The sequence below is a fragment of the Notothenia rossii genome, assembly GCF_949606895.1.
Source record: "Notothenia rossii genome assembly, chromosome: 3".
Taxonomy (NCBI): Eukaryota; Metazoa; Chordata; class Actinopteri; order Perciformes; family Nototheniidae; genus Notothenia; species Notothenia rossii.
The window spans coordinates 82,016,616-82,043,917 of NC_136901.1; the positions used below are offsets into that span (position 1 = coordinate 82,016,616).

The 27,302-nt window shown below is 41.3% G+C and overlaps 1 protein-coding gene and 1 long non-coding RNA gene across 3 annotated transcripts; one reads left to right on the forward strand and one right to left on the reverse strand.

The window, feature by feature from the left end:
* Window positions 1-196: 196 nt before the first annotated feature.
* LOC307034083 (ATP-binding cassette sub-family C member 5) lies at window positions 197-26,598 on the reverse strand. Of its 2 annotated transcripts, XM_079672810.1 has the most exons (29): window positions 26,437-26,598; window positions 24,394-24,582; window positions 23,743-23,898; window positions 20,332-20,479; window positions 18,804-19,037; window positions 18,277-18,450; window positions 17,403-17,550; window positions 15,873-16,021; window positions 15,477-15,584; window positions 14,474-14,824; window positions 14,310-14,381; window positions 14,029-14,153; window positions 13,868-13,940; window positions 13,518-13,721; window positions 12,877-13,002; window positions 12,455-12,560; window positions 12,175-12,359; window positions 11,635-11,781; window positions 10,598-10,727; window positions 9,545-9,698; window positions 6,679-6,807; window positions 6,292-6,478; window positions 4,991-5,080; window positions 4,380-4,572; window positions 4,097-4,256; window positions 3,157-3,235; window positions 2,935-3,048; window positions 2,408-2,572; window positions 197-1,534 (listed from the first exon to the last, which is right to left on the reverse strand). In XM_079672810.1, the coding sequence occupies exons 2-29, from the start codon at window positions 24,570-24,572 to the stop codon at window positions 1,442-1,444; spliced, it is 4,179 nt and encodes a 1,392-aa protein (XP_079528936.1). In that variant the 5' UTR covers window positions 24,573-24,582; window positions 26,437-26,598; the 3' UTR covers window positions 197-1,441. The 2 variants fall into 2 exon arrangements, with proteins under 2 accessions (XP_079528936.1, XP_079528937.1); XM_079672811.1 differs by lacking the exon at window positions 11,635-11,781.
* Window positions 25,395-27,302, forward strand: LOC307034084. Its single transcript, XR_013806750.1, has 2 exons — window positions 25,395-25,650; window positions 26,594-27,302. It is a non-coding gene; the product is annotated as an uncharacterized lncRNA (long non-coding RNA).

A 27,302-nucleotide genomic window follows, 5' to 3' on the forward strand; every position in this document is an offset into this window, starting at 1 on the left:
GAAATCAATAAACAAGTATCTTTTTTTCAACTATCTTCTACCATGTTAAGGAATGAATGTTGTAGAAGTGCCCAAAGGCTTTATACTACTTATTTCCATCAAATGCAGAAGTACTCACTGATCCCTGCCTACAGTCTGATGTGTGCAATCAGGGTTACCTTTTGACATGTAAAACAGCTTAGACAATTGGACATCATCATATATAAAAATATTTTTATTTAAAAAACAAGAACCTTAATAACAAAACAAGATTAAAATCTCAAATTTACAAAAGGCAATCGTGAAACGTATCGATGCAAAATAAACTAATTGCACTTTATCAATGATTGTATAGCATATACTTGATTATAAGGCAGAATTTCAATCTACAGCTTTTTGAACACATTTAAAAAGACACATCATTTGTTGAGCAGTTTCAGCTTTGTTGCACATTATATACTGTATTATCCTCTTAAAAACCTGAGCATCAGTTTAAAATGTGCAGATTTTAAATACCAGCATTTTGAATATTTCTCTAGTCTCTTTAAATAGATATAATTATATATCTTTATCTTTACTGAAGGAGGAAGGGTTTGCATAAAGGACTGTTGATATTTCAACATGTTACGGAATTCAAATTTCTTTAAATGAGTTTGAAAAGGAAAGAAATATCTGCTAAAATAAATTGTTATCATTGGTAATATTGCATCCCGAATGACCCAAACACATACTTATCACCCCCCCCACAGATTGCAATATGACCGATACGAAGCAGCATTTGGATTTAGAGGAAACCTCCATCACACAGTATTGCATGCAGTGTGTAAGAGGCATGCTTACATGGCTAACTCCATTATATGACCTGAAAATTTTTACAGCGTAGGCACAAATCAAATCCGCCATAATTTACTGAAATTCCATTATAACAGAATGCATCAAACTGAAAAATAAACATAAAAAGTGACATATAGGAATGGTTAATGAATAGAGGATTTTTTGTCTGGATATACTGTATTGAAAAGTCATTACTAACTAATACATCCTTAACAGTACATTCTTGCACCGTGAGGTCTTAGCTACAGAAATAAAAAGACTAAAACTAATTTGAAGCCTTACTGATCAGCTGACCTCCATAAGGAAAAGGAAGCACCAGTGTCCACATGAATTATAAAGTGCTATTGTCGGAGACGTTGCTCTGTTTCACTTGCAGATGATTATTTGGCGTCCACAAAGAGCAGGAAGCGGTTCTGCTTCGTCCTTCACAAAATGTGGTCCCTGGGTCTTTGGTTTGAAAATAAACAGACATTGCTACACAAAGAAGCCGTTGTTAGAGACGCTGTTTTTATCGACACCTCACTCTCCCACTGCTGCAGGACTGAGTGATGTTTTTTGTGCATTTTGGGTTTTCCACTGAATATTTACTAGCGTCACCTCTCACGTCACAGTTCAGCTCCAGTGTCTTTTATCTGCTTTGGTTTTCCGATGCTTCTATCATGGCTCTGAATCTTGAGTTTTCGTCTGCCAACAAAGAAGTGGGGCTGTCGAACTCCAAAATCTATGACGATGAAAAAGGATAAAACGCCATCAGTGCCAGCATATCAAAAGTCAAATCAGAAGTTCAGCTAGCTCATTCCATGAAGTTTTAACAGAGAACAAAAATCACGGTATATTCGTTTCTCTAAGGATACTGCAGGTAGCGTATGAAAATAATTCAAATGTCTGGAAAATATTGACTGCAGACAGCTTTGTTATGCTTGGTGTATGACGCAAGTGTCCAAATGATTTTTAAAAAGGTACTTTACACTCAACTGTTTATTCTTTTACATCTCACAATACAGACAAACAAGGATAAGTTGATGAGCAACACATTTAGAGCTTGAATTAAAAACTAAGTTGTCATGGCTACATGGTTAACACCATAGCAAACTGAGCTGCAGCCATTAAAGCTGAATAAATGCTGCTTAATGCAATCGATTACAGAAATAAGACCATTTAGGGCAATCTCAAGATAAATAAAATAAGTCAACTTCATTAAAGTCTGTGTAAAAACAGCCTTTTTACTGGCACATAGAGACCGTAGAGCTTCATGTCACAAATTAGTGGTTCATTACAGCCTGAGCCTTGTCTATGGGGATGCATCCATCACTTTAAACCCTTCACATTGATGAAGCCTGAGAGAGGCTCACTCAGCCTATTAACAGGGTTAAAGGGTGTCACTGAAGCTGTAATCATTTGCGTGCATCTCATGTTTGCATCAAATGTCAGCTTTCATACACAACGTCTGGATAAAATGTGCGCTGCCTGATCCAATCCATCACCTCGCAGGGGGCAATCCACACAGTAAATCAAGTGTGTTTCAACTTGGGAATGAGTTTCAACCGAGGGGCCCTACAGTGCAATCATCCAATCATGTTGCATTTATACACACCTGGCCGTTGTCCAGGACCATGACCCTGCTGCAGCTCATCACAGTGTTCAGACGATGGGCGATGATGAGGGTGGTGCAGCTGCCAAACGCACAGCGAATGGTCTGCTGGATGAGGCGGTCCGTCTCAGTGTCGATGGCTGCTGTTGCCTCGTCTAAGATAAGGACCTAAAAAAAACAAAAACGGAAAAACAGCAAATGTTACATTAATAAACAAAAAAAGAGGAGGTTACATTATCCAACTAGAGACGTGGTGTTGGTGCCTGTGTTTGCTGTATTCATAATACAACAAGTTATATTCTGTATGCCTTTCCATGCTTTACCAGTGTATGAGGTGCAGTTCTGGTGTCGACCACTAGGTGACAGTGTTAACCCATGCACTGACACATGCACACCATACAGGGAAGTTGTTTTTTCTTGGTATAAACTGAGGGTAACATCTTACTGGAGCTGCCATAATCATCCGTGTCAAACAGTGTCCCACGTTAATGTGAGCTAGTGGTATTAAAGCAGCATTATATAATCAGCACCTTGCTGTTGCGCAGCAGGGCTCTGGCCACACAGAGTAGCTGTCGTTCCCCCACTGAGAAGTTCTCTCCGTTCTCCGTCACCTCTGAGTGGAGCGCGTGAGGCAGTTGGCTGATCTGAGGAAGGCCGAAAGGTGGTGTGAAAGCAAATGTTAGGGGCTTATTTTATTAAAGTAATGCATCATTTGTTGTAACGTGACAATGTTCAGCCATCTTGTCACTTACCATCTCTTTAATATGCGTCTTCTCTAGAGCTTCCCATATCTGCGAATCGGAGTACTGATCCCATGGGTCTAAATTGGTCCTAATGGAAAGAAGATATCGTTGTGATGGTCATTAACTGGATTAAACATGATGACAAATTCCCATTAAGAGCTGCGATGCAATAAACTGATGAGGCTGCACTCCTTCCCCTCAGATCACTTAACGCAGAGGTTATAAAAGCAGTGTTGATGTTTTGTTTGTCTTGCTGTCAAATTTAGCGTATCTCTTTTTTCATTTCCCATGCCTAGCACCATTTTTGTTTCTGCAGTGATTTCCCGGTGGTGCGGCTTTACATTCACGCTAATAGATACATCGTCCATATCATTATAGTCCCAAATCCCTGCTAGACTCATACTCAGTTAAATGGTATCCAGTAAAAAACAAACATCTCTAGAAAAGCTATTTTCAGGCAAATAGTAGTCATATGGGTAATGTATTCAAACAGGATCACAGGCACTGACGAGCAATATATTCTGCTTATTGACGTACGAAAAGCATTTCTTTGCTGTGGTTTGATCTTTGAGGTGAAACTGTTGCTGATATCTTTGTTAGGACTGCTTTTTAAAAGATGTTTTGAATCTCAACGGAAGTACGGTCTCTCAATCAAAACAAAAGCTGGGAAAACATGAATACATACATTACGTTTTTAATTACTGTCAATATCTATATGATGCAACACGTATATATGTTGCTATCAATATGTTGAGTTGCTATCTTTTGCTGCGTTGCTACCAGGTTGCTACGTGTATATCTCGTGTGCTGGCTGTGAAAAAAACACTCTAGGAGACGACATCTTTATTTAATCTAATTATTCCCTCGGCTCTGCTTTTTATATTTTTCAAAGCAGGATTAGTGCATCAGTAAAACAGCTTGTTGATATAAGTGACTGTCTTTGGATTACCTGACTGTCCCGATGAAGAGTACCGGCTCTTGAGGAATGATGGCTAGCTTGCTTCGCAGATCATCCAGACCAATCTGTGCAATATTGATTCCGTCAATGATAATCGAGCCTCCAGTCAGCTCCACGAGTCTGAAGAGAGCCACGCCCAGAGACGACTTTCCTGCAAACACACAGAGAAAAGCTACAGTGAGAAGGAATGTGTGTTCACGTTGAAAAAATACATGTAACGACGAGCTGCAAATTCTGCTGGTTGGGGGACAGAAAAGGTCACTTGGGATCATACCTGATCCCGTACGGCCCACAATGCCGATGGTCTCTTCCGACCCGAGGGTGAAGGACAGATTTTTCAGCACCAGCGGCAGATCGTCACGATAACGCATCTCTACATCCTGGAAGGTGATGTTCCCCTGCTGAGGCCAGGAGGGGGCAGGAGCATCTGCTGAGGGACTTTGTCGGGGGGCTTCACTCTCGAGAGTCTGAGATAAGGAACGGAGATGGTATCTGGTATTAATCTCTAAATCTCTGTTGAGGTGCAAGCTCCCTAACTGATTTGATCTCAAGGAGCTTTTGTCTGCACTTGAAATGAAGAAAAGAAAAAAAAAGGAGACTTGATATTCGTGTCTTTGTCGTTTGATGACTGTGGTGTGAAACAAGCCCTGTCATGTGCTCTGGAGTGTGTTAAGACCTCACTCTGGGTTTCTATCTGCCTCCTGCTGTGTTTATTACACATACACAATCAAGTGCACACAAGAATACACACACACAGACGTGAAGACATGCCAGCTAACATGGTCTGTTATTCTGAGCTATTCTGAGCCGACTGGGATTCAAGACAGTATACCAGTCTCTGTGAACATATACTAAATACTCCACCTTACTCATCGATGCTCTTACATTTATATAATGATCGATCCTCTCCACTGATGTAAAGCGAGCTTCGGTCTCTGTGAGCAGCCGCACGGTGAACTGTAACAGGCCGTTCAGCTGGGGGTGAGAGAAAAGAGAGGTGGGAGGTTAATGGTTAAAGGTCCCATGTCATGGCCATTTCTACTGATCATAATTCCATTGTTGAGGTCTACTAAAATACATGTATATTGTGCAATTCTCCAAACTCACGTTGGTTTCTCATACAGCATCTCTGTATAGTATGTGTATTCACTCTCTTTCCTAAACGGCTTGTTGGAGCTCCCGCCCCCCCCCCCTCCCTATGAGCCCAGTGGCCGTCAGCGAGACAGCGAGACACAGCGAAGCCCAGCCAGAAACCAGCCCGAACACACACACCCGCAGCCTGGCTGGGAGTTTGTGTGTGTGCCCAGGCTGAGTTCTGCGGTGTCTCGCTGTCTCGCCGACCCCACACCAATGAGCCAGCTCACAGTGTCCCGCTCCTGGCAGCAGCGAGCCTCGCAACCTCCCGCCGAGTGTGTGCGTGTGAGGTAGTCCGCGGCCGTTATGTCACTATACCCGAAATACGTCACTATACCCAAAATGTAAACAATGGAAACAGATAAATCTCGAACGAAGCGTTCTGGGGCAGCATAGACAGGTATTTTCTGTGTTAGAGTTTTACTCGCTACAGGGTGTGCTTTGAGGGTTTGTGACTCTGCAGACCGTTTACATGCAGAAAAACCTACATAACACACAAGGGGACGGGTACTAACCAGAAAAGCATGACATTAACACTGTCGCACCAATTACCATGAAACACTTCTGCCCTTCGACATCAGGCAGTACAACTGTCAAATGATCTACAACCAGGTAAACAGATATGCTGATACAGCTCCTACATAATATTCTGAAATAGCTCTGCTGATAATCACATGCACTGATTTACTGAGTATTTAAGTAAATAATGATGAGACAAAAAATGTAAATGCTTAACAATGAGAAAAAGATTCCTTTAAGATAGCAGTTACTTTGATGCATCCCATGTTGATTATTTAAAGCGAGTTCATGATACTTTTGCAAAACAAAAGCCACTTGAAAATAGTAAACAATTCTATACTGCTGTTGAGCTAAAGGCTATAATACTATAACAAGGCTTTTATAGTAGCTTTTAGAAACTGGGGAGGCTTTACTCTGCTGCATTTCTAATCCTGTCTGGAGCTTGAAACTAGCCTCTCATAAGCCCTTTAAGTCTACTAGGGCTGCCATTGTTTCCATTCACTCTGTGCTACTGCATGAGTTTATTTACAAACCTGCACTGCGTACGATATGGCGAGGCCTGCGTAGGCTGGAGGTATCTGTTTGTGCATGAAGACAATGAAAAGAGCTACACCAGTGGTGAGAGTGATGCTGATGAGGTCCAGGCGAACAGCCAGCCAACGCATGGCGCAGCTAAAGAGGTAGTTGGAGGCCTGGTTGGTGTCCAGTAGTTCCTGATATCTGGAAAAAAAGAGATAAACCCATATCAACCAAAAGAACAACTCAACCCTCCAATTTCAATGCCTTTTCTGAGAGGACATTTTCTTGTTTGAGGTTTGCAAATTTTACCCAATGCAGCTTAAACTGAAAACTAAAACGAGATGAGAGAAAATTGAAATTGAATCATATCCTTCTCTGACAGGCATCGTTATTTTACTCACCTTTGGAGGAAGTCGTGCCCTCTTCCAAAGGCGTGGATTGTGGAGAGTCCCTGAAGGCTGCTGGTGATGTGAGAGGTGAATGGTGATTGGCTGATGTTCTCCAGCCGCTTCAGCTCGCGAATCAGAACCCTGGACAATGAAAGATATTTAACATTTAACGTAACTGCTATAGGAATTTCTTTTTATTTCTCAATATTTTGCAAATATGTAATTAATCGTGTGCTAATGCAAAGTGTCAACATCATATGATTGATTGAAAGTTATATTGTCTTCAAAATGCATGCTTCTTTAGGGGCAGGTATTAACTAACTCCAGAAATGCTGTTTGTTTTGATTAGTAACCCTAAGCAGTTGTGAAAATAAATCCTAATACAGTTTGCCTCATTTGAATGAAAATGCTAGGGTATTATGTGCAGATAGGATAAGGCATGTGATTAGCGAATCCTTCAAACAAATGACAATAATAATTAGTTGGAAAGACTCATGAGAAATACTGTTCTTTTAGCCCCATAAAGGACTGTTGAATCCTGTGTGAAATATAAAAAACTAAACTTTGGTATTCTTCAGTGCCTTGGCCTGATTTCAAAATCTAACATGTCACATTTTGATCAAACTGAGATTGTTGGCACCAACCACTTTTGTTATTTAGTAAGATTCTAAAAAAAGCACAGACATTACACCTGCATGCTGAAATCTGACTGAAGAATGACGTCTGGAGAAATGCTCTAATGATGCAGTGCTACAGTATGTGGGGCAGGTAATGATGACACAGAGAGGAACACGGTCCACAGCACCCATTTTTCTAAGAAAGCCCAGGTCGTTTCCCACCATCTGAAGCATGAGCCCCTGCCTCACCGTCAACAGGGTAGTGTGAGCGAGAGAGGTTTGTTGATAAAGGTGGGTTCTCTTTCTACTTTGAGACACCAAGATAAAATGGATGGTGCATGTGAATTACGGGTCTCCCATGAATCATTTGGTTCTCATAAAAGCCCAAAAGAAAGAAGGAAAAGGAACATGACACTTTCCCGCTTGGAGGCGGTGATCCAGACAAACATGTTTATGCCCTGGGCAGTTTAATTTCAGAATTCAATAAAAAAAGGGCTGCTTTAAAAGTGGGTAATTTCCATAGGAGATCCAGTTTGATGCAACATCTATACGTATATCGTGACTTGCAAGATAGTCTTTTTCTAAATTTAAAAGTGTTGCCAGCTGGGGATCATCTTCTCCTCTTAGATCTTGTTTGGTTAATAATCTAGCAAAGTTACACATTAATTCCACTTGCATTGCCTACAAATTACGCTTCTCTTAAAATATACATGAAGATATTTTATAATTAAATGGATGGATCCCTCAAGAGACAAGCTGGTGTCAGATCTGATTAAAGAAGTCAAGAATTACAGTTCATGTGGGGACAAGATATCGAGGGGTAAATCGCAGATGGGTCTGACTGTGAGCGGGTCTCCCCCAAAACATTCAACTTGATCGTACATGCTATTACATTTTGTCTTTACACCAGCCCAACAACAACAACAACAACAACAACAACAACAACAACAGAGTCATGTCTATGTTCTCTCAGATACAGGAAATAACAAGATACTGTGATTATTTCCCAAGACACCAGCGAGCTGTTCCCCTCAGTGGATTCACCTTTATTGCACAATTGCTGTAAAACCATAAATAATGACTAAAGCGGAGTCATCAGATCATCCGGGGCGCTCATGCAACATTTAACACAAAACAGAAGCTGTGAAAAAATGTTATCAATGACTGATAACCCTCCTCACCCTCGCAGATAACGATTATCACTGCAGTTCTTTCACAGTTATTTACCTTCAGTACCCTCCAATAACCCCTCTTCATGTAATTAATAATCATTATGGGTTGTGATGCCATAAATGTTGTCGTACACAGCAGTAGACACCTCATTAAATAGACCACATACAGGAAGCTCTTTTTAAGTACATTTATAATGTAATGAACTGTCTTTAGCTAGCAGCTTAAACCTTGATATTTATCTAAGGATATGGTAGAGATCTAAACTAAGCTAAAGGTAAACTAAACAAATGTAAAATGTGTCTGCCAGCAATTGATTGTCAACACTTAACGATTAGCTTTATATGTCAGTTTGTATCTGTTGTCTTATTTGGATGTTTTTCTGCCCCTTGTGTTTAATGGAGCTCGCAGTTACAAGTTATCACTTAAAGGTCAGGTCACCTATCTTGCTAAATCCACTTTTTCATGTCTTTTACACATGAACATGTGTCCCCTCTGTGTAAAGAGATTCTGAAAGTTTCAGGAAAAAAGATTCACTCACTTTTCGTCCTGATCCATTTATATAGAAACTGAAAATGAGCTGATCAGGTTTTGGCCACTTTATGATGTCATAACGATTGTTTGACTTGTGTAATCATTAGCCAATCACCAAACAAGGTAACCCCCCCCCCCCCCCACCTTATCACCTGAATCTCCTCCTAGAGCACCATTGTGTTCTTTTTAACCAAATCTCTCTCAGAGGGGCGTGGGGAGGGGCTCCTTATTTTCATCTAAAGTAACGGACAGAGAATCAGCACTTTGGAAACAGGGCTGAAACAGAGGGGATTATGGGATGCTGCAATGATCTGTTTGGTGTTTGGAGCCAAACACTTCAGAGACATGTTTTGTATATATCTGAGACCAATAATATATTGATGAAAAACAGTATAATAGGGGACCTTTAAAGTAACTATAGTACTTTATCAAGACATTACACTGCTAAGTCTGCAGGGAGATGAAGTATAATGTGCAAAGGTGTATATAAAGGTGTGTTTGAATCCCAGGCTTATAGCCAATAGCAAAGATAACAGCAGGAGTGATGAGAGTCTGACCTGGACACACGGTTGATGACGAAGAGGAAGGCTCCGATGGGCAGGATGGAGATCAGGAACCACGGGAAGACAATGCTCACCATTCCCAAGCAAAACAGCACCAGGGTCAGGTTCTGCAGCAGCATCTCAGCTTGCATGGTGAGACGCACATCCACTTTGGAGAAAACACATATTATATATCAGACACACTGTATGATGTCTGACCCATCGGTCTCATTACTGTCATTACTTGGCTCAGGTCCATCAACACATAGCATGTAGCTCAAACCGAACATACAATAATAACAAAATGATGGCACAAGGCAAGTACAACAAATAATACTTAAACAAAGGAAGGGCATTCTTTAAAAAGGCACCTTGTTAAAAAATTACTTTTGGCTTCCCCGAATGTAATAAAACAATTAATTAAACATAGAATACCTTTCTCTATTACTCACAACTGCAAGCTATTATCATTAAAAAAAAAAATGCAGGTCCTCTGGGTTCTCTCCAGCTCTTTACATCTCCCAGCAACCTTAGGATCCCTGCTGTTCACCAAAAAGTACAAATATCCTGCCAGTTGTTGTTGTTATTCGTACAAGTTTTCAAATTTAAGCTCTTGTTAAAGTCTACATAAATATCAAATGACGTCCTACTTCAGATATCCGTTTGCATAAACAGATCTTTTGGCCTCTGTTCAGATGTCAGTTTCAGTAGTTACACTTTTTTGAGAGGAGGTGGTAAGAGAAAGAACAATCATCTAGTATCTGCTCAACCTGCAAGACCCATGGCAACTAAATGCTTATTTTTAAAGAGAACTTTTCTGTCTCCCTAAATGGATTTTGCTGTTTTTTTTTAAGAGTTTAAAAAACATTATACTTAGAAATAATCCAACCACCCAAAATAACATCAACCCACAAAATCAACAAGTAAAGCATAGCTCCCATAAAATATAAAATACTACTATGAGAAACTACACTGACTCTTGGCAGTACACCTTGTCAACCAGCGTGACTTCCCTGACTGAGAGCTCTCCTGGGGGACGGTTCACAGTCAGGACAAATCAGGACTCACCCTCATCCATGTCTCTGGAGAAGCGGGTCAGGATACGACCCAGGGGGGTTGTATCAAAGAAGTGCATAGGGCTGAGGAGGAGCTGGCGGAACAGCTTGTCATGGAGCACGGAGGCAGCCTTCACCGTGCACTGTCAACACAAACAACAGCCATGTTTCAACATGAGACCTGACACATGGAAACAAACAACTTTAGGAGACATACGGAAAGCATCACGGCACGGATAAACAAGTCGCTTGGAAGGAAATCGCCTGTCAATGTGCTCTGGTTCAAAACACCAACACACGCGATGGATAAATACAGTGGCACTCATATGTTGCCTGCAGAGATATAAACTCTACTTCACCGTGTGCTAAATATGTGCAAAGCGGTGGGTCGTTTTTTTTTTTATTGCACAAGGCAAGCTGTCAAATCTTTATTTATAATGAGTTTCTGGGAGGCTGACACAAAGGTCATGACCTAATGAGCAAGATACATTTCACCAAGAAGACAGAAATTACAAGTGGCAGCAGAGAACAAATTAATTCTATTAATGGAATATTCAACACTCAAAAAGATCTCTTAACAGCTGGGGGTAAGAAAAAGATTAGCCGTCTTTGGAGAATTAGCAATTCCAAGTGGCACACATTAATGTGGGGACCTAACCTCTGCAACACAGTGTCAGGATGGGTTAGCTTGAAAAAGAGGACGCACACCCGAAGGGGCACTGACATGCAGGCACACACATCCTTCCTTTCTCTCGGCCCCTTTGTCTCTCTCTCTCTCTCTCTCACACACACACAAACACGTTAAGCTGTGAGACAAGGCAGTGGACAGATAAATGGATTTGGCCTACAGGCATTTTCAATTATAGCACTAGAACCATGAGAGCATGAACAAAGGACAATAAAGACAATTAGGGAGGCGCACTGCTTAACTGTACACCGCTAATATATCAACCTTTCTCTTGTTCCTTTCAAACACCGCCATTGTTTTTGCAGTTCATCCCAGCTGACGAAGCATGTGACGGAAAGAGGGGAGTCTCTGAGGAAGCTCACCTTCACAAACACCAGCCCTCTCATTGTCTTCAGCAGCAAAGAAGCTCCCATGGACGCCACGTAAACAGTGGAATAGTACTGAATGTGAGGGTTGAGTCTCATGCTGTTGCTCGCCATCGTTTCATTCTCCGAGATTAATGATGTGTTCTGAGGGCAGATGGAGCAACAAATTACCAACAAATCCAATTCTTCCAATTGAAGGATATTTGCCACTAATGAGAGTGTGAAAAGCCCATTTTGGAATACAAAAAATTACATGAAAATCAGTCAGTTCAATGATGTTTACTATTCCAATCACATTTCTCATAGCAGCCAGCGCCTGCTTTGCCACACATCTGTTTCTTCACTGCCTGCGCTTGGGTTTAATTAAGTTTACCGTGGAGCCGTTACTTTTTGTAATCATGCACATTCAGATTAATGCTCAGTGTGCTGCCACAACTCACTGGAGCATTGTAGTTATTTTTCTTTTGGGAGCCGATACACACTAAAAAAAGAGGCGTGTATTACACAGTAGTAAAGCAGGATCGTCTTCACACTCACCCCACTGCCCTGCCCGATCCAGTGACTCAGCCACCAGTTACTGAAGGCTATGGTGCCTGTGGTGGAGAGGAAGAGGAATACGTTGATGATGAAGACTATTGGACCTCCTGCTGCTTTGATGTATGCCGCATACACAGACCAGGCGACTGCACCGGAGCCCTTCTCCTCAGCTTTCATCAAACACTCTGAATTAAAAAAAAACATAACTTGTAGAACATTCTCAAGAAAAAAAAAGAATTTATTCTACATGTGGAGCATGAAAAGTGTCAGGGTCTCTCACCTCCTTTCTTGCTTTCAGCCTTTGGCACGGCCTTGGCAACATCGACCACACTGTCAGGCTTTACTACACCTTCCCGTTTGTTTTTTAAATTCTCTTTCACCAGATTCTAAGAGACAGAAACATAAAGGAAAGGAGGTGAGATTTAAAACATGCCACCGCAACAAATCTCAGCAGCAGGAACAACACACTGCAAGTCATTTAAAGTGAGATATCGCTGACAGAGTCTTTAGCCTCTCACCAGTAAATCAATGCACGCATAAATAATGAAAGGCCATGTTTGCATTAACATTTCCAGCTACTGGGGTTGCCTTTCTGGTCTTATGAATTATTCAGCTTGTAATGTTCAATGTTTTTGTGCATTGGGGGCAAAGATGCCTTACTAAAACAAGCTGGCCTGGATCCACATGTGCCTCTGGCCTTACCTCCTGTTGCATGCTGTTGAATAGGCTGGCATAGTCACGCTCTCTACACATTAACTGAGCATGGGAGCCCTGCTCTGCAATCTGTCCATCCTTCATCAGAATCACATGGTCGCACTGGGGCAGGTACTAGAAAAATAAGATTAAAAATCAAGCACATATCAATAAGCTGATCATCAATAAATCATTGAATATTTTAAGAACGCTGAAACTACAAAATATAAATTTGAGAAAAATGACATTTTTGAAATTCCCATGGTTTATTTATTTATTTCATTGTTTATTTGGCAGGGACAATGCACAGTAATGAACGCTTGAAACATTAAAATGTGTCAAGCGTAACAGTGCCAGATTTAGCTTTGAGCTCATTTCCATCCGCAGTCCCTCACATAAAACATTTAAGAAAATTACATTTTACAAACATAGCAATAACAAAATAAATGATATGCAAAAAGTGCTAAATAGCAAGAGCAGCACACACAAGTATTTATGACATGGTAATACAATATAGCAGCAACGACATATAAAGTGCAAGAGAAGATCGCCCTGTATTAAATTGCATTTAGCGGTGATTGCACGTCTGTTTGTTTCTCAACCATTCGTTGAGTTGACCTTTAAAGCTATTGAAGTATATGGTGGCTTACTTGCAGCTGGTGCGTTACAAAGAGCACCGTCTTGTCTTTGCCGGCAGCTTTGATAGCTTTATGGAAGACATGGGAACCAACGCAAGCATCGACCGCACTGAGAGGGTCATCCAGGAGCATTATGGGCCGCTCGCTGTAGAGAGCCCGGGCCAGACTCACTCTCTGACGCTGCCCTCCACTCAGGTTGGCTCCTCTCTCTCCAATCTAGGAAAATAGAGTAATTAAACGTATCCTCTCATTGTGGTTGCACTGAATTTCAAACAATCAATTGCATAAACTAAGAATACTGCAGGCACGATAAAAGAAGCATTTGATTTCATCACAAAATCATATTATTTACAAGCAGATACCTCAGTCATGTCCCCGTATGGGAGCTCTGCAAGATCTGGGAGAAGGCAGCAGGCTTCCAGGACAGCATTATATCTGATGAGGAAATGTGTTACATGAGGATTCATCTCAAGCTTTATTGCATTTGTTCATCATATCATTAATATACGGGAGTTGATCTTACTTCTCCGGGTCATACTCGTTTCCAAACAGGATGTTTTCCTTCAGTGAGTCATTGAGGATCCAGGCTTGTTGAGCGACGTAAGCAAAGCCGCCGCTAACCGCTACGCTCCCCTCTAACAGGGTCATCTGGAACAAGGGGATGACGCAGAGAAAACACTTGAAACATTCCTTTTTGAAATTGTGGGTCATTGTGCGGCATTGGGTAAGAAAAGAAACAGAAGGTTCAAGAAGACTATCCTTTGGGCTGCTATTCATGTCTTTGCAGGAACTGAACAACCTCACCTGTCCCAGTAGAGCGGACAGAAGAGAGCTCTTTCCTGTACCGACGCCTCCACAGATTCCAACCAGTGAGCCCTACAAAAAGGGATACAAACAGTTGAAGGTTTTCAGCCGGTTTAAATATAAATATCCTTCGACTTTGTTGTTGTATATGCTTGTGTTGTTACCCTCTTAATGCGCAGGTCGATGCGGTGCAGGGTCTTGTGCAGTGGAGGCCGTATGCTTTGTGTGGAGGAGATGGTGCTTTGTGGACTCTCCTGCTCCATATTAGTGAGGAGACTTTGAGCGTTAGGAACTTCCTTGTTCCCTTTGCCTTCCTCTGTGGAAATGTACAGGCTGAGCTTCTCCCTGCGCAGCACGCGTTTCATCCCTCCCCGTTTCTTCGGAGGTGGGTTAGGTTTAGCAGGAGGAGGGCGAGCCTTTTCCCAAGCCAGTGTGGCATCCCGAAATTCCACCGCGTTGCTAGGATCCTCCATTTTGAGCAAAACAACCTCTCTGTCTTCCATCATAAAGAGCCTCTGTGGAGACGGACACAACAGGTTATGTTATTGGACTTAAAAAAAAAAAAGGGACAGTTTTTTTTCTATGCATGAGTACAATAAATGATTGAAAACAAGCTCAAGGTTTCTGTCATTGCGTAATTCAAAAAGGAAAAACCTGGTGCAACATACTTGAGCCTTGGCTATTATGTGAGACATGTTCACCGTGCATACACATTACTTAGCTTTGCATGTTCTCTACTTGCTTACGTGATTATTTTTATTATATTCTGCACTTAAAACCACAGAATGCCTGAGGGCTTTTAGTGCATCCTTGGCAGAAACTCTTGCTTACTTAACCCAAGCTGGCTCAGTGAAACCTTTCCTCACTAACATGTGACTTTTACCATGTGTTTGGAAAGTATTATGTCAGCATGGGGTGTAGGCAGGTGTCTTTCAGCATCAACAACAGCATATTTTCATTGGCTGTAAGAATGGTACAACCTGCTTGCTCACTGACAGATTTTCATTTGGCTGTAAGAATGGTACAACCTGTTTGCTCACTGACTGAACCTTGAAGTTAAACAATACCTGGATGTGTTCAATTACATTGTGTACATATCAGTGATGCGTTTGGGAACATATTTTTGTGTTGGCTCTGTGAGAGGTAGACTCGTCTAAGTGTTCTCACCTGAAATCTTTTAACTGCGACGGCACCCTCCGACAGTGACCTTACAGCCATTGGTGTGACTTTCAAGGAAAAGGTCATGGAGTTGAAAACTGCAACTACAGTGAAAGCCTGAGGTAGGAAGTGTAGAAATTGAGACAGTTGTGCACAAACACGTTACCTGGGGCTATACCTGACTTTAAAATGTACAAATGCTCATAACAGCAAGAGGCTTGTAACATCAAATCAAATTGTTAAAATATCCACTTAATGTAAATAATCTTCATTTTATAACAAAAAAATAGGAAACCATATTTTAAATATAATCTGGAAAACCACATCTAGCGTTTCCGGTGAAGGAAGACGAATCGGAAGTTGATATATGCAGCATGGTGGGTAAAGAATAACATGTTTTAATACCTGAGCTGCAGTGAGGTCATAGCCCAAAGCCATGTGTAGGGTGAAAGTGCATGCGCTTGCTATCACCACGACGATGGGAGCCACACCCACTGTGAGGCTGTGGACGACACCAGCTTTCTCAAGTATTCCCCTCTCCTCTGATCGCACCTCTGTAGAGGAGATGAGAGAGAGGGAGATGTGAAGAGGAAAAGACAGGCAGAAAGAGAGAGGAAATAAAGTATGAGTTCATTGACCCCCAATGGTTGTTTCAAATTCAATCAACAACGTCTCAAGAGCCACGAACCAATACACAGCTAGTAGAAACAGAAATAGAAACAGGAGGAAGTGTGAGGGCCCTGTATCCGTACATGGTATGGAGAAGGCTTCAAAACCTGTTGAACCATGATAACTGAGTGCAATGCCCAAATCCTGCCCCCCCCCCTCCTCCATGTTGGTATCTCTCAAATGCACTCTGCTAGCTGCTTTGTTCACCCGGTTCATTTGCTGCATTCACTGGAACCAAAAGCGTGTGCTCTTTAATTTAGACACTGCAGCACAGCGTGAAATATGAGAACTCCCTCCTCCTGGTACTCCATAGGATTATCATTACTCTCCATGGGTTTCACTTTGAATATGATGGGTGTTTCTGCAAGGATCACCAAGCGAAGTTCACGTGCCCAGGGCAGAAACAATGGGATCATCAATTTAACAACAATAGTAATTGAGGGGAATAAAAGAGCAGCTCATTGTCCATTAAGCTGCATGGCAATTAATTGTCATTATAACAGGTGATCAAAGGACAGCCATGGAAACGAGCCCCACCTGGCTAATTACTGTAGAAGCATGATTAAAATGGGGGAATGATATTGTCCACAACATACAGCAAGGGATAAAAGACCATGGCCAATTCATGGATAAGCAGCCTTGACAACCAATCAAGCGATCATACGGCCCAGAAAAACCTTGCAAATTAACCTTGAAGCCAAGGGATTCAGACTGGCCTCTGATTAGAGGATAGCATCGGGAACGATTTAAACAACATGAGTTAATGAAAATAGATTTAGGGTCAGGGTTATCTTGCCAATTCACCAAGAGTATAAGTCTAATTTCATGTGATAAACTGACCATTTAGTTACTAATTTGCCACTGTGACAGGTGTTCAAATGAGGTGATTCTTTAATCTAGGCGAGTTGTGAATAAAAAGCCTAATTAAGAACTTAATTATATACGTTTTTGCATCTCGAAAGCTCCCGGGTCCTGACCACAAATGTGAAATGAGCAGGGTATTAAGAACGGATCCCACACCTTCTTAAACATCAAATTCAAGGGCTTTTCAGGCCTTCTTTCCTAAAACAAATATCACAAATAACTTTGTATTCTTGGACAAAATATATACAGTCAAGAGAAACATGTCTAATAATGTTTATTTTTAAAATCTTTAAATGTTCACCCCCATCGTCCCTAAATGTACACACATTTGAGGACTCAAGGACCTGTGAGAACGGTGATTATGATCTAGCCGAGTCATTTGGGAACATGACAGACACTCACTGTGAATATTCTTTGCAAAGATGTCTTCCCAACAGTACATCTTGATGAACTTCATGCAGCCCAAGATCTCGTTCATCAACCTCACGCGGCGGTCAGTCACTGCCACACACTTTTTGCGGAAATATGCCGTCAGTCTCGATGCGAGCATCTGTCCAGACGGAAGAGAGGAAATGATGACAAGAGAAATAAGTGGCAGGGGAGGAAATGAAAGCAGACACAATCACATTAGCCCTGCTGCAGGCCTGTCCGGGGGACCAGAGTGATAAATGCCTCTCACAACAATACCAGGGTCTCCGGCTGTCAGGCGCCGACGCAGACTGAGTGTGATTTGAAAGTAACTGCTACAAAGTTGACAGAAGATTGATAGCCGAAGAGTTATGATGCTTTTAAAAAAGCTTCTACAGCCTGAATTACAGCAAAGATTTTACTCTACTTTAAGTCCTTGCTCAGAAACTAATGAGTCAGCAATAGAGTATCTGATTAACTTTGTTAAAACTTTAAGAAATGTATTAAATGAAATTGCTTGTCTCAGCTGTAAAATTTACGATAATAACTTTTGGTAAAACTTTTTAGGAATGGTTGTAATTAAAACACTTGTCACTGCTTTAATGAGAGCGATCATTTGGTATTCATTTTATAAAAGTCTGTAATGAAACTATGTTTTGTCGTTGACTGCAATTTACTCTATACTAAAAAACTCTGACAGTAGTCTGTGTTTGGGTGTGTGTATCAATATAGTATAATGTGTGAGTGTGTAAACTCCTAAATGTGGCTCCTTTGTAACAACAGCACTTTGCAAATGCCTCAAAAGTTGAGGTGAAAAAACGTTCTGTCCTTTGTCTCACTGTTTCAAAAGTTCTGGCTGAAGTCGTACCATGGTAGGGTAGAAGAGGATGAAAATTGCTGAGCCCAGCAGAGCAGTGGGGCCCAGGAAGTATGCAGTGTAGGACAGACCAAGTATTCCCACCAGGGGCCCCCCAGCCAGCATGCAGCCTATTGAAACTGCTTCATACAGCCGCTGGCCGTCATTCGAACAGATGTTAATCAGCTAGGGAGAGAGACAGGGAATGAAGATTACAAATCACATTTAAAAATGTACAAGGACCTACATCTCTTCAAGCAGGATGCACTGAAACCTTAAAATCAAAATGTACAAAAACACTTGTCCTTTATTCGCACATTTTCTTGTTGGACAATGATTCCTCTTAAGCTGTGTAATGACTAATCTTAGACAGACTCCCCTCCCTCAGGCTATGGGATTTACTGAGATCTAAGCAGAAATGGCGTAAGAGCAGAAATTAAATCCATCTCAATCAACTGCACGTAGCGCCCTGCAGCAAGGGGTGATTTCGCTTATTTTGGAGATGAGTCCCCCCCCCCCCTCAGGATTATATCACCTACCTCGCCCGGTGTGATGTCTTTAGTGTGGCGTAGGCGGAGGATTTTGTGGAAAGCAAAAGTAAGGGCGGCCCCACGGAGGCGCGCTGCAGTGCGGTAGTTGACGGCCCACATGAGCGCCATGGACCAGGAGCGTATCAGCTCCGTGAGGAAGATCCCGGCTACCAGGGACAGGCCGTAAGGAACGCAGCTCACTGGACTCTGGGAATACTCCAGCAGAGCTCGCACCAGGAGAGCCTGGGGACACACAGGGAGGAAAAGCAAAATAGTGGACACGGAGGTAAAAGAATCAGCGGAGAAATAGTAACTATTGCTAACCGTACAGTATCAGGTCTAAAACCACCAGACCCAGGGACAGTTTTATTCCACAGGCCATAAGACTATTAAACACCTGGACCTTTTAAAGAACATCCATAAACAACCTTCTGATTCTATTTTGCTAATTATTTATCTAATATATCATTCCATTTACTTGTATATAGACTCTTCTTGCACTATTTCTATTTTATTTGAATTTACTTGCACATCTCCAAACATTCTCTCGCACTATTGTATCCGTTTTATTTGTTCTATGTCCTATATATATATGTTGCACTGTTGGAGGAGCCTATGACCTAACTTGTTCACTGCCATATCTACACTGTAGCTAATGTGCAAATGACAATAAAGCCTTGAAACTTGAAACAGAACAGGGACACTGAGCTCTAAAATCAGGACAGGACAAGGAGGAGGAGAAAGAACAAGGAGACAAATAAGAGAGGGTACAATTAGGAAAATGCCATAGATAAGATAAGAAGGGCAGTTGAAAAAAATGAGAAGAGGAGAGAGAACATATAAGTAACATAAGCATAGACAACAGGGGCTCAAGAGATAGGCTGCCAATAAAAAGGCCTGAGTGGAATGACAGAAGAAAAGCAACAACATTGTTGGATGTGTCAAATACATAAACCCAAACCCATTTATAAACTGCAGGAAAAATGTTTAACAACACATTTTGTGAGCTATGTACTAAATAAATCACAGAGGAATGTGAGGCACGTGTCATTGTGTGAGAACTAAATCCAGTTAATGCTATTAGTTGCGGGAAATAGCAAGCACATAGTGTTCGCATAACCTGACATCAAAATAAACAGCTTAGCGAAATCATAGTGAAAAATTATAACCTGGGAATTCCAGACATAATAAGCCTTTATTTTAAGGTGACTTTTGACATTTCTGATTTTTATAAATATCTTTAAATCTCTCTGTGGTCTCATGCTCGTCCATGGAGGGAAATCTAAACCCCAAAGTGTGGCACCAAAGCGTGACGGGGAACAAACCAGCTAATCTAAGGCATTAATATGGGTTTCAATAGCTTTGTAATCTCTCAGTATGTTTTCATTTCAATTTCCACACCAGCGTGAAACGGGATAAAGTGATTTTCAGAAAATACACCCCAACTTGGGATTCCAAGACAGCGAACATGCTGAAAGGCCTATTAGTTGAATCAGCAGATTATAAAAAGGGAAAGCTGGATTTGGACGATACTCACAGGCCCAATGAAGCCTGCCACCATTGTGAGGAGGAGGGAAAAGATGGCCACCAATACACGGGTTTGGCAGAACCTCCAGAAGACTCTTGTCAGAGATGCACCCTCACGCCCTCGACTCTTCAGCTCGTCATGCCACAACGATTCAAGCCTGGAAACAAAAAACCAGGAGCTCAAAATGATTTATTGACCCACAGCTCAACCAAACATCACTAAGATGTCTTGTTATTGAAAGTACAATGGGAGATATAAGCAGTTCTGCAGGCATTATGGCACTTGAACATTGCAAAAGGAAAAATTCAGTTGGTAATAATGTAAAGGTGACCTACAATATACAATCTTGAATGATGATCATAATTAGACTGAGAAAGGTACTACCGAACATGTTACCGAAGATGTGCTTATGTACTTTTACTGCCGTGTAATGCCCCTTGAAGAGGGTAAAACATTGTGTTGGGCAAATGCATCATTGCTAATGAAGCAAGCTATAAAGCAGCAGCAGAGCAGCTGCAGAAAGTAATTTACGCCCTAATGACTTTATTAAAAACGTATCAGAGATAGACTGAACATTAAACCAACTAGACTCTCACACAGCCTGATAATTACTAGTTGAAGTCAAATGGCGTTGAATCTAAGAAATTAAAATTAATAGCTGCACAGAGCACAGCTTGAGACACCGTAATGAGACTTTTAAGTGAGTGGTTTGTGTTGCTAAATCCAATGGACAAAGCAAGGAACAATGTATTAAAGAGCAGCTATACAGTATCAAATGGTCAATATTTTATATACTTTATATCCAATGTGATTGATAGTTTTTTTTTTTAAGCAAAGAAAAAAACAATACCAACCACTGGTGGAATGTAACCAAGTAAATTTAAAAAATTGAGGATCTTCTACTTATACATTATGCTACTTTATACTTTTAAGCGATTACCTTTTGTCGGCAAATATTTAAACTCCAATACATTTATTTTATGTATTTAGTTACTAGCTATTGTTCAGATTTCGATTTTTAATACAAAATATACATCTAATAATGAATTAACATTTATTATTAATGTTATGCAACCCAGTCTTATATAAAAGTAAACCAACCAACCCCACTATAAAATAAAACCTACACGTTATTGCATCATTAATTATTATACAATAGTTTAATGTATGGTGCTTAAATGGGTCATTCTGCATAAAGACTACTTTTACATTTGGTACTTAAAGTATACTTTGAATGTACTTGTAACACACTGTAGTGTTACTACCTTTACTCAAGTAAATAATCTAAGTATAAGTACTTCTTCAACCTCTGATTGTGTGCACGGTCACACACATGAATGGAAACGAGCGCATCAGCGCGTCAGTGTGGGATCCAAAAAAGGAGCGATTTGCTTTTAAAGATGGCTGACATGTTCCAACAGCCATCGTCTCAGTTTGCCAGATGGCAGGCGAGGCTGATGTTTCTCAAGTGTGTTGGCCAGGACATTGCGTTCAAGGTTCGCACCTCACTGAGCACCAACAAGTGTCAACTCTCCCAGGGTTCTTTTCCCATTCCCTCTCTCATCATCATCTCCGCTTTGCATCGGGGTTGCATAACTGTTCTTGCTATGTTAACACAAATAAAGACCTCCCATCTCCAGCAGCTCTGCAGCGCACCATCGCCCACCCGTGCCAATGTGATAGCTTTGTGCTCCTGTGCTGCTTCACTTTCATGTGCTCTTTAGCATACACAAAGCAGCAGCGGCAGCACTAAACCTCCAGGTCCTGAGCCAGAGCCTTTTAAAGGAACCGGTCATTTACAACCCACACAGTCATCACCAGACACAAGAGTGAACTTCCTCAAATAGTCCCCGTGCTCTTTATCGCCAAGTCACGGCGCCATGACTCGACAGCATGTAAGTGATGGAAAAAACATTTGTTTTATTTTCTGTGAGTCGTAAACCCTAAATGCCCCCTAATGAGATTATAGTGAGTCTTTATTGTTCATTCATAGAATGAATGCATTACTACAGGGCATTTCTCAGGCTGCGGTTTGGCAGGAAAATCTGGATTTTTCATTTCATTGTGTGCTCCAGCCTGGCTCCAGTCAATGACAGCTAATGAAAGTGACAGTGCATGACAGGTACAGGAGATAATGACATAACCACCAAAGTCAGGCACTAACTCTCACTGTAATCTCTAATCCCAGCTATTCCTAGCAGACACCCATCCCAGCACAATCCTGTGTTTGTAAAGAAAGACTGGATGTTCATCGATTAAGTCTCACGGCACCGATTGAGAGCCGTACAAAATCCAGAAGGTTGTTTACATGGCAGGGAATCATCTGATCTGTACCGAGTTTGAACTTGCTCACGTGTAGAGTACGGAAAGCTAAGAAGGTTTCTCAATATTTTTTCAAAAAATAATCGCAGTGTGAGAGCAGTGTGATATAGATCAGTTTACCTGAAAACTGCCTGATATAACAACCTCCACTGAGTGCTTGAAACAAAAAAAACATGACTGTTCACATTGAAGTGATCACTCTTTGTATCATAACGTGTCTACATTACAAAACATGGGTACTTTTTTTTACAGGATTTTAGCACCATTTTGACCATTCTCCCACTTCAGCAAATATGACATTTCCACAAATGATGGATTACCATGCAAAGAAGGCAGCAATCCCACAAGGCCTTGGTTCACTACTGTTCATGAGTCATTTGTTTATTTGCAAATTAGTTGGGCATCCCGCAACATCCTATAGTAGAAGCTAATACTGTCTTACTGTACAGTATACTGTACTGTATTTACTGTACTGTCTTTACTGTATTGTCTTTTCACCTTCCACAGCCTGTAAGTAGCACGTTTAGACTCACAACTACTGGACATAAAACTGGGAAAATGTGTCACAATTACTACATTTTTTTAAAAGAATAGCTGGGCACATTTATTTTTTAGCAAACATAACTCAAACTTGATTAACAAGTGCATATTCTTATAAAAGTTTTTTGTTTTCCATGTTGGTGCGCTAGTTAGTATTTAAGCCAGCCACTGCACATGGAATTGTCTATGTACCTTCCCATGTTCAAGGTAACCAAGGGACACACCCAGTGAGGGGAACAAATAAAAATGTTTGGTACAAAAATTTAAATCTTTGGCACAGGGTCTAGATAAACATGCTAAACTTGTTAGTCGAGATTCATCTCATTGTGGTGGTATCAGTATGTGTCAAGAGTTTCAGTCTTATCCTTTAAAAGAGGACACAATGCACAAAATTCACATTGGAGGTAAAAAAAAATGGTCTTGTATGTGTCCGCTTGGATAAGAATAATTTGAGTAATGTCTTATTTCAATACTGTGTTGCAGCATCAAATAGAGTCTTTTTGAACATTGCAAGCTACTTTCATGAGGCAAACCTCAGAAGGGCCACAGTTACCTCACCTTTGGCAGTTGATCTCAGAGGCTTCGTGGCAAGACAGTCCCCACACATCGTCTATAGACAGGCTGGACGCCCTGAACGCCTTTAGTGCCAGTGGGGAGAGCCAGTGCAGAGTCATAAATGAAAAGAGGCCGGCGTTATCGACTGGGTGCTGGTGCCTGGAATAGCGGAGAAGACGTTGAAAAGGGTGAGAAGTCTAAAAGGGAGGTATTCAGAGAGGTGCTATGTTGGGGTAGCAGGCCCGCGTAGGCCGCTGGGAAAGAAGAGGCGCCTTTGCCTGCCAGAGTCAATGAAAGGTGAATCATGCCTGCAGTGTTTGAACAGTCATTTGCACAGTCTTCACAGAAATTTAAAAGAGCAGCGAAAAAATAAATTCAGAGGGCAGTTTATCAGTCGACAAATGTTCAAACATGAATGTGTCTGCCGGCGGGGGATAAGTTCCCATCTCTTATCATGGCCTTCTGCAACTCCCTCACAGTCAGTCCATCAAGCAGCAAACACAACAAATGTGAACTTTTGTGACTGTGTGTGACAGTGTGTCTTTAAATGGGTATCTGCCTGTTAATGTGCCGGCCTCAAACTGTCTGGGTTGGCCTTTATCTGGCTCTCTGTCAGAGTCGCAACACGAAGAAATAAAATTAAAATGTGTTTACCTGTGTGTTATCCTGAAGGGCTTTAAAAGCTGCAGACTCTGCTTGTAACGGCCTCGTCTCTTCGGCCCCCTCTCCGCTGAGGCCTCTGCTTCCTCCTCTGCCAGCTCTGGTAGTGGCGGTGGGGAGGACAGTGGCAGGCCCTCCACCCGCCCAGCAGCGTCCAGAGCATCAGAAAACATGGCAAAATCTCTGGGGAGGGAAAAGCAAAACTATCAGAAAAACATTCTAGACAAGTGACAACAGCACGTAAAAATGTTTATCCCCATTGGTATCAATACTGTTACTGAAAGAGCTCTTATTTTAATACTTCAGAGATCTGATCAGACATAATTGATTATTAGGCGTCAGCTTGAAATTAGTTTCACTATTGATTAATCTGAAGACTATCCTCGGTTATTAGTTTGGGCTAGAAACGGTCAGTAATAGTGAATTTTGTTGTCACCACTTCAAACGGGCTCAAAGTGATATAATCTGCACTTCAATATAAAACAAGCAAACTCACTAATCGTTGCTAGTTTTACTTCAAAAATTACTTCAATGTCATACAGTTTTTTTCTGAGATGCTTATTTTTTTGTTCATGAAGAACACTTATTTGATTTACAACCACATTTTAGTTGATTCTCAGCTGGGAAAGACAGAAGAAACCTGTCCCATCCTCATTTAACCCAGAGAGCAATTAGTGTTTTGCTGAATCACTCTTTGAGACGCAGATAGGCTTGAGAAATCCCCTTGCTCAGAGGTCAGGGACCCTTTCTAGCATACAACTAAAGTGCTTATCTATTTAAAGACGACCTGCCAGCAGCCCCGGTAGCTCGGGAGCAGACATCTGAGCTGCCAGTGTGTCCCTACACTGTCACTGATCCCCTCTATCGCAGAGCCTCGTGACCAGGTTGGACACTCTGAGTGGGTTGCATATAGCTGTCCAGAAAATGTGGTTTATGACGAGAGTCAATAGTGAGAGCAGAAAGTAGGAGCAGAAACAAAGTCATATACGGTAATACAAATGGATACAATCAGTTCGGCTCATAAATATACAGCAACAAAGTCAGTGTATAACCAAGCGTGATGGGAACTAATAGCTGGGGTTGAGAAGAAGCATGAACATTTGTTTTTTTTATTCTGCACAACTTGATACCTATATCATGTGAATTTTGTCATAAGGCTGTGAAGATTTCAGAGCTTTGTTCAGGTATAAACAACCTATCTTTTTTATAGTCAAAACACTTGCTGGACAGGTTTCGCTTGCACAACAAAAGGTCAGTAAACATACTACAGGCCCCAGTGTTGCCAGTATGGACACACAAACTGTTTGTGGGTTTAGTTTTATATGGGATTTGTTAAGGGAGTATCACCGGGGTTATCATTTTAAAGAGTAACAACACCTTTTCGGTGATTCTTGTTTGCATACAATGTTTTTCTCCCGACAAAATGTATATTCTTGGAATAAATACACACCTTAAGAAAAACCCTGTTCAAGTAATGTGTTTTTCGAATACGGTGTTTCAGCATCACATAGTTTTCTGAACATGTTAAGGTCACTTTCATCAGGAAAAACACAGATAACGAGTACAAAGAAAAAAGCTTATCTAAAAATGTATAAAGGACTAACACGTGAGATAAAGTTAATAAGTAGAGTAAAGGTGTATAGTTACACAGAAACTAAGTCTTTTGTTTGACCATAAGTGTTTCCAAAACATAAAGGCCATGATAAGAGATAATCAATACTGCTTCTGTAGGCACAACAGTTTTGAAAGGTCATTGACCAAAAACATGTATTGTTGTTTTACCCAACATTCCTGTATTAAAGATAGTTTTATAAATCAAAGGGCTAATTGGTCATCACTTCAAGTACCTTCTTGCCCATTTTTCAACAAGAAATATTGCCTAATTTCCAGGTTAGTTTACTTAACCAATATCTCTATCAGTTCATCTCTTAATCACGGCACCACTGACTTTAATTACTAGCAGCAGCAAATTAGTTGCAGTTGCAGTCCAGTAGTGTCAGGGTTACAGCTTAAGTTTTTAATTCACAACACACTTACATTCAAGTCGGCCTTGCTGGGGTCACCTTAGTAGCAGTACAGATCTCAGATCTGATGTTTATGAGCAGGAAATGCAGATGAAGATGCAGTTGACCATGTTGTCTCTTTTCTAAGTTTGTTCTCATCAAACCTCAACTACTTTCCCACTTTCACACAGATACATGTCCTTCTCCTCCTCCAGCGGCGGAGCCGGGCTCAGATGAAAACACGGGAAGGAAACATGGTAGATGTACACGGTTGACGCCTCACGTGTATTCGGTGCGTGCTGCTTCCTCCCTGCAGAGAGTGAGGCTCCGGTTCTCCGTCACACACGCGGAGCCCTACACGGAGAGGAATTCCCGATATCACCGTGATGACTTTGCGGCTCCACCAACCGGTGACGACGCTCAACTGTCGCCGTAGTAACGAGGAAGTACACGATGGAGCGAGGAGCTGGAGGGGGCGGGGCCACGTCTGAGTCCGGCTCGCACTGGCCTCTGATTGGCTACTCCTGAACACATAATACTGTAGATTCTACAGTATTATGTGTTCAGGATAGATGCCTGCTGGCTATACTGATGCAGGAAGAAGATGCAACCGAAGGAGAAAAGCCCTTAAAGAGGGACAGTGGCAATGATGGCAAAATGTTGTCCCTATAATGTTTTGCATAACATATAATGTAAGACCAGATACATAAGCTTCAATTTAGACTACTGATGTTTCATACAAGTCTTGGAATCAGCATCAGGGGGAAATTGGATTTGGTTACAGTTATTTTACTTGAGAATGAAATAAAAAATACTTATAAATAAAATAATATATATATATTAACAGGTGCAATGATTTCATATAATCATAATGATCTAAAGTAAAATTGTCCAATAAAA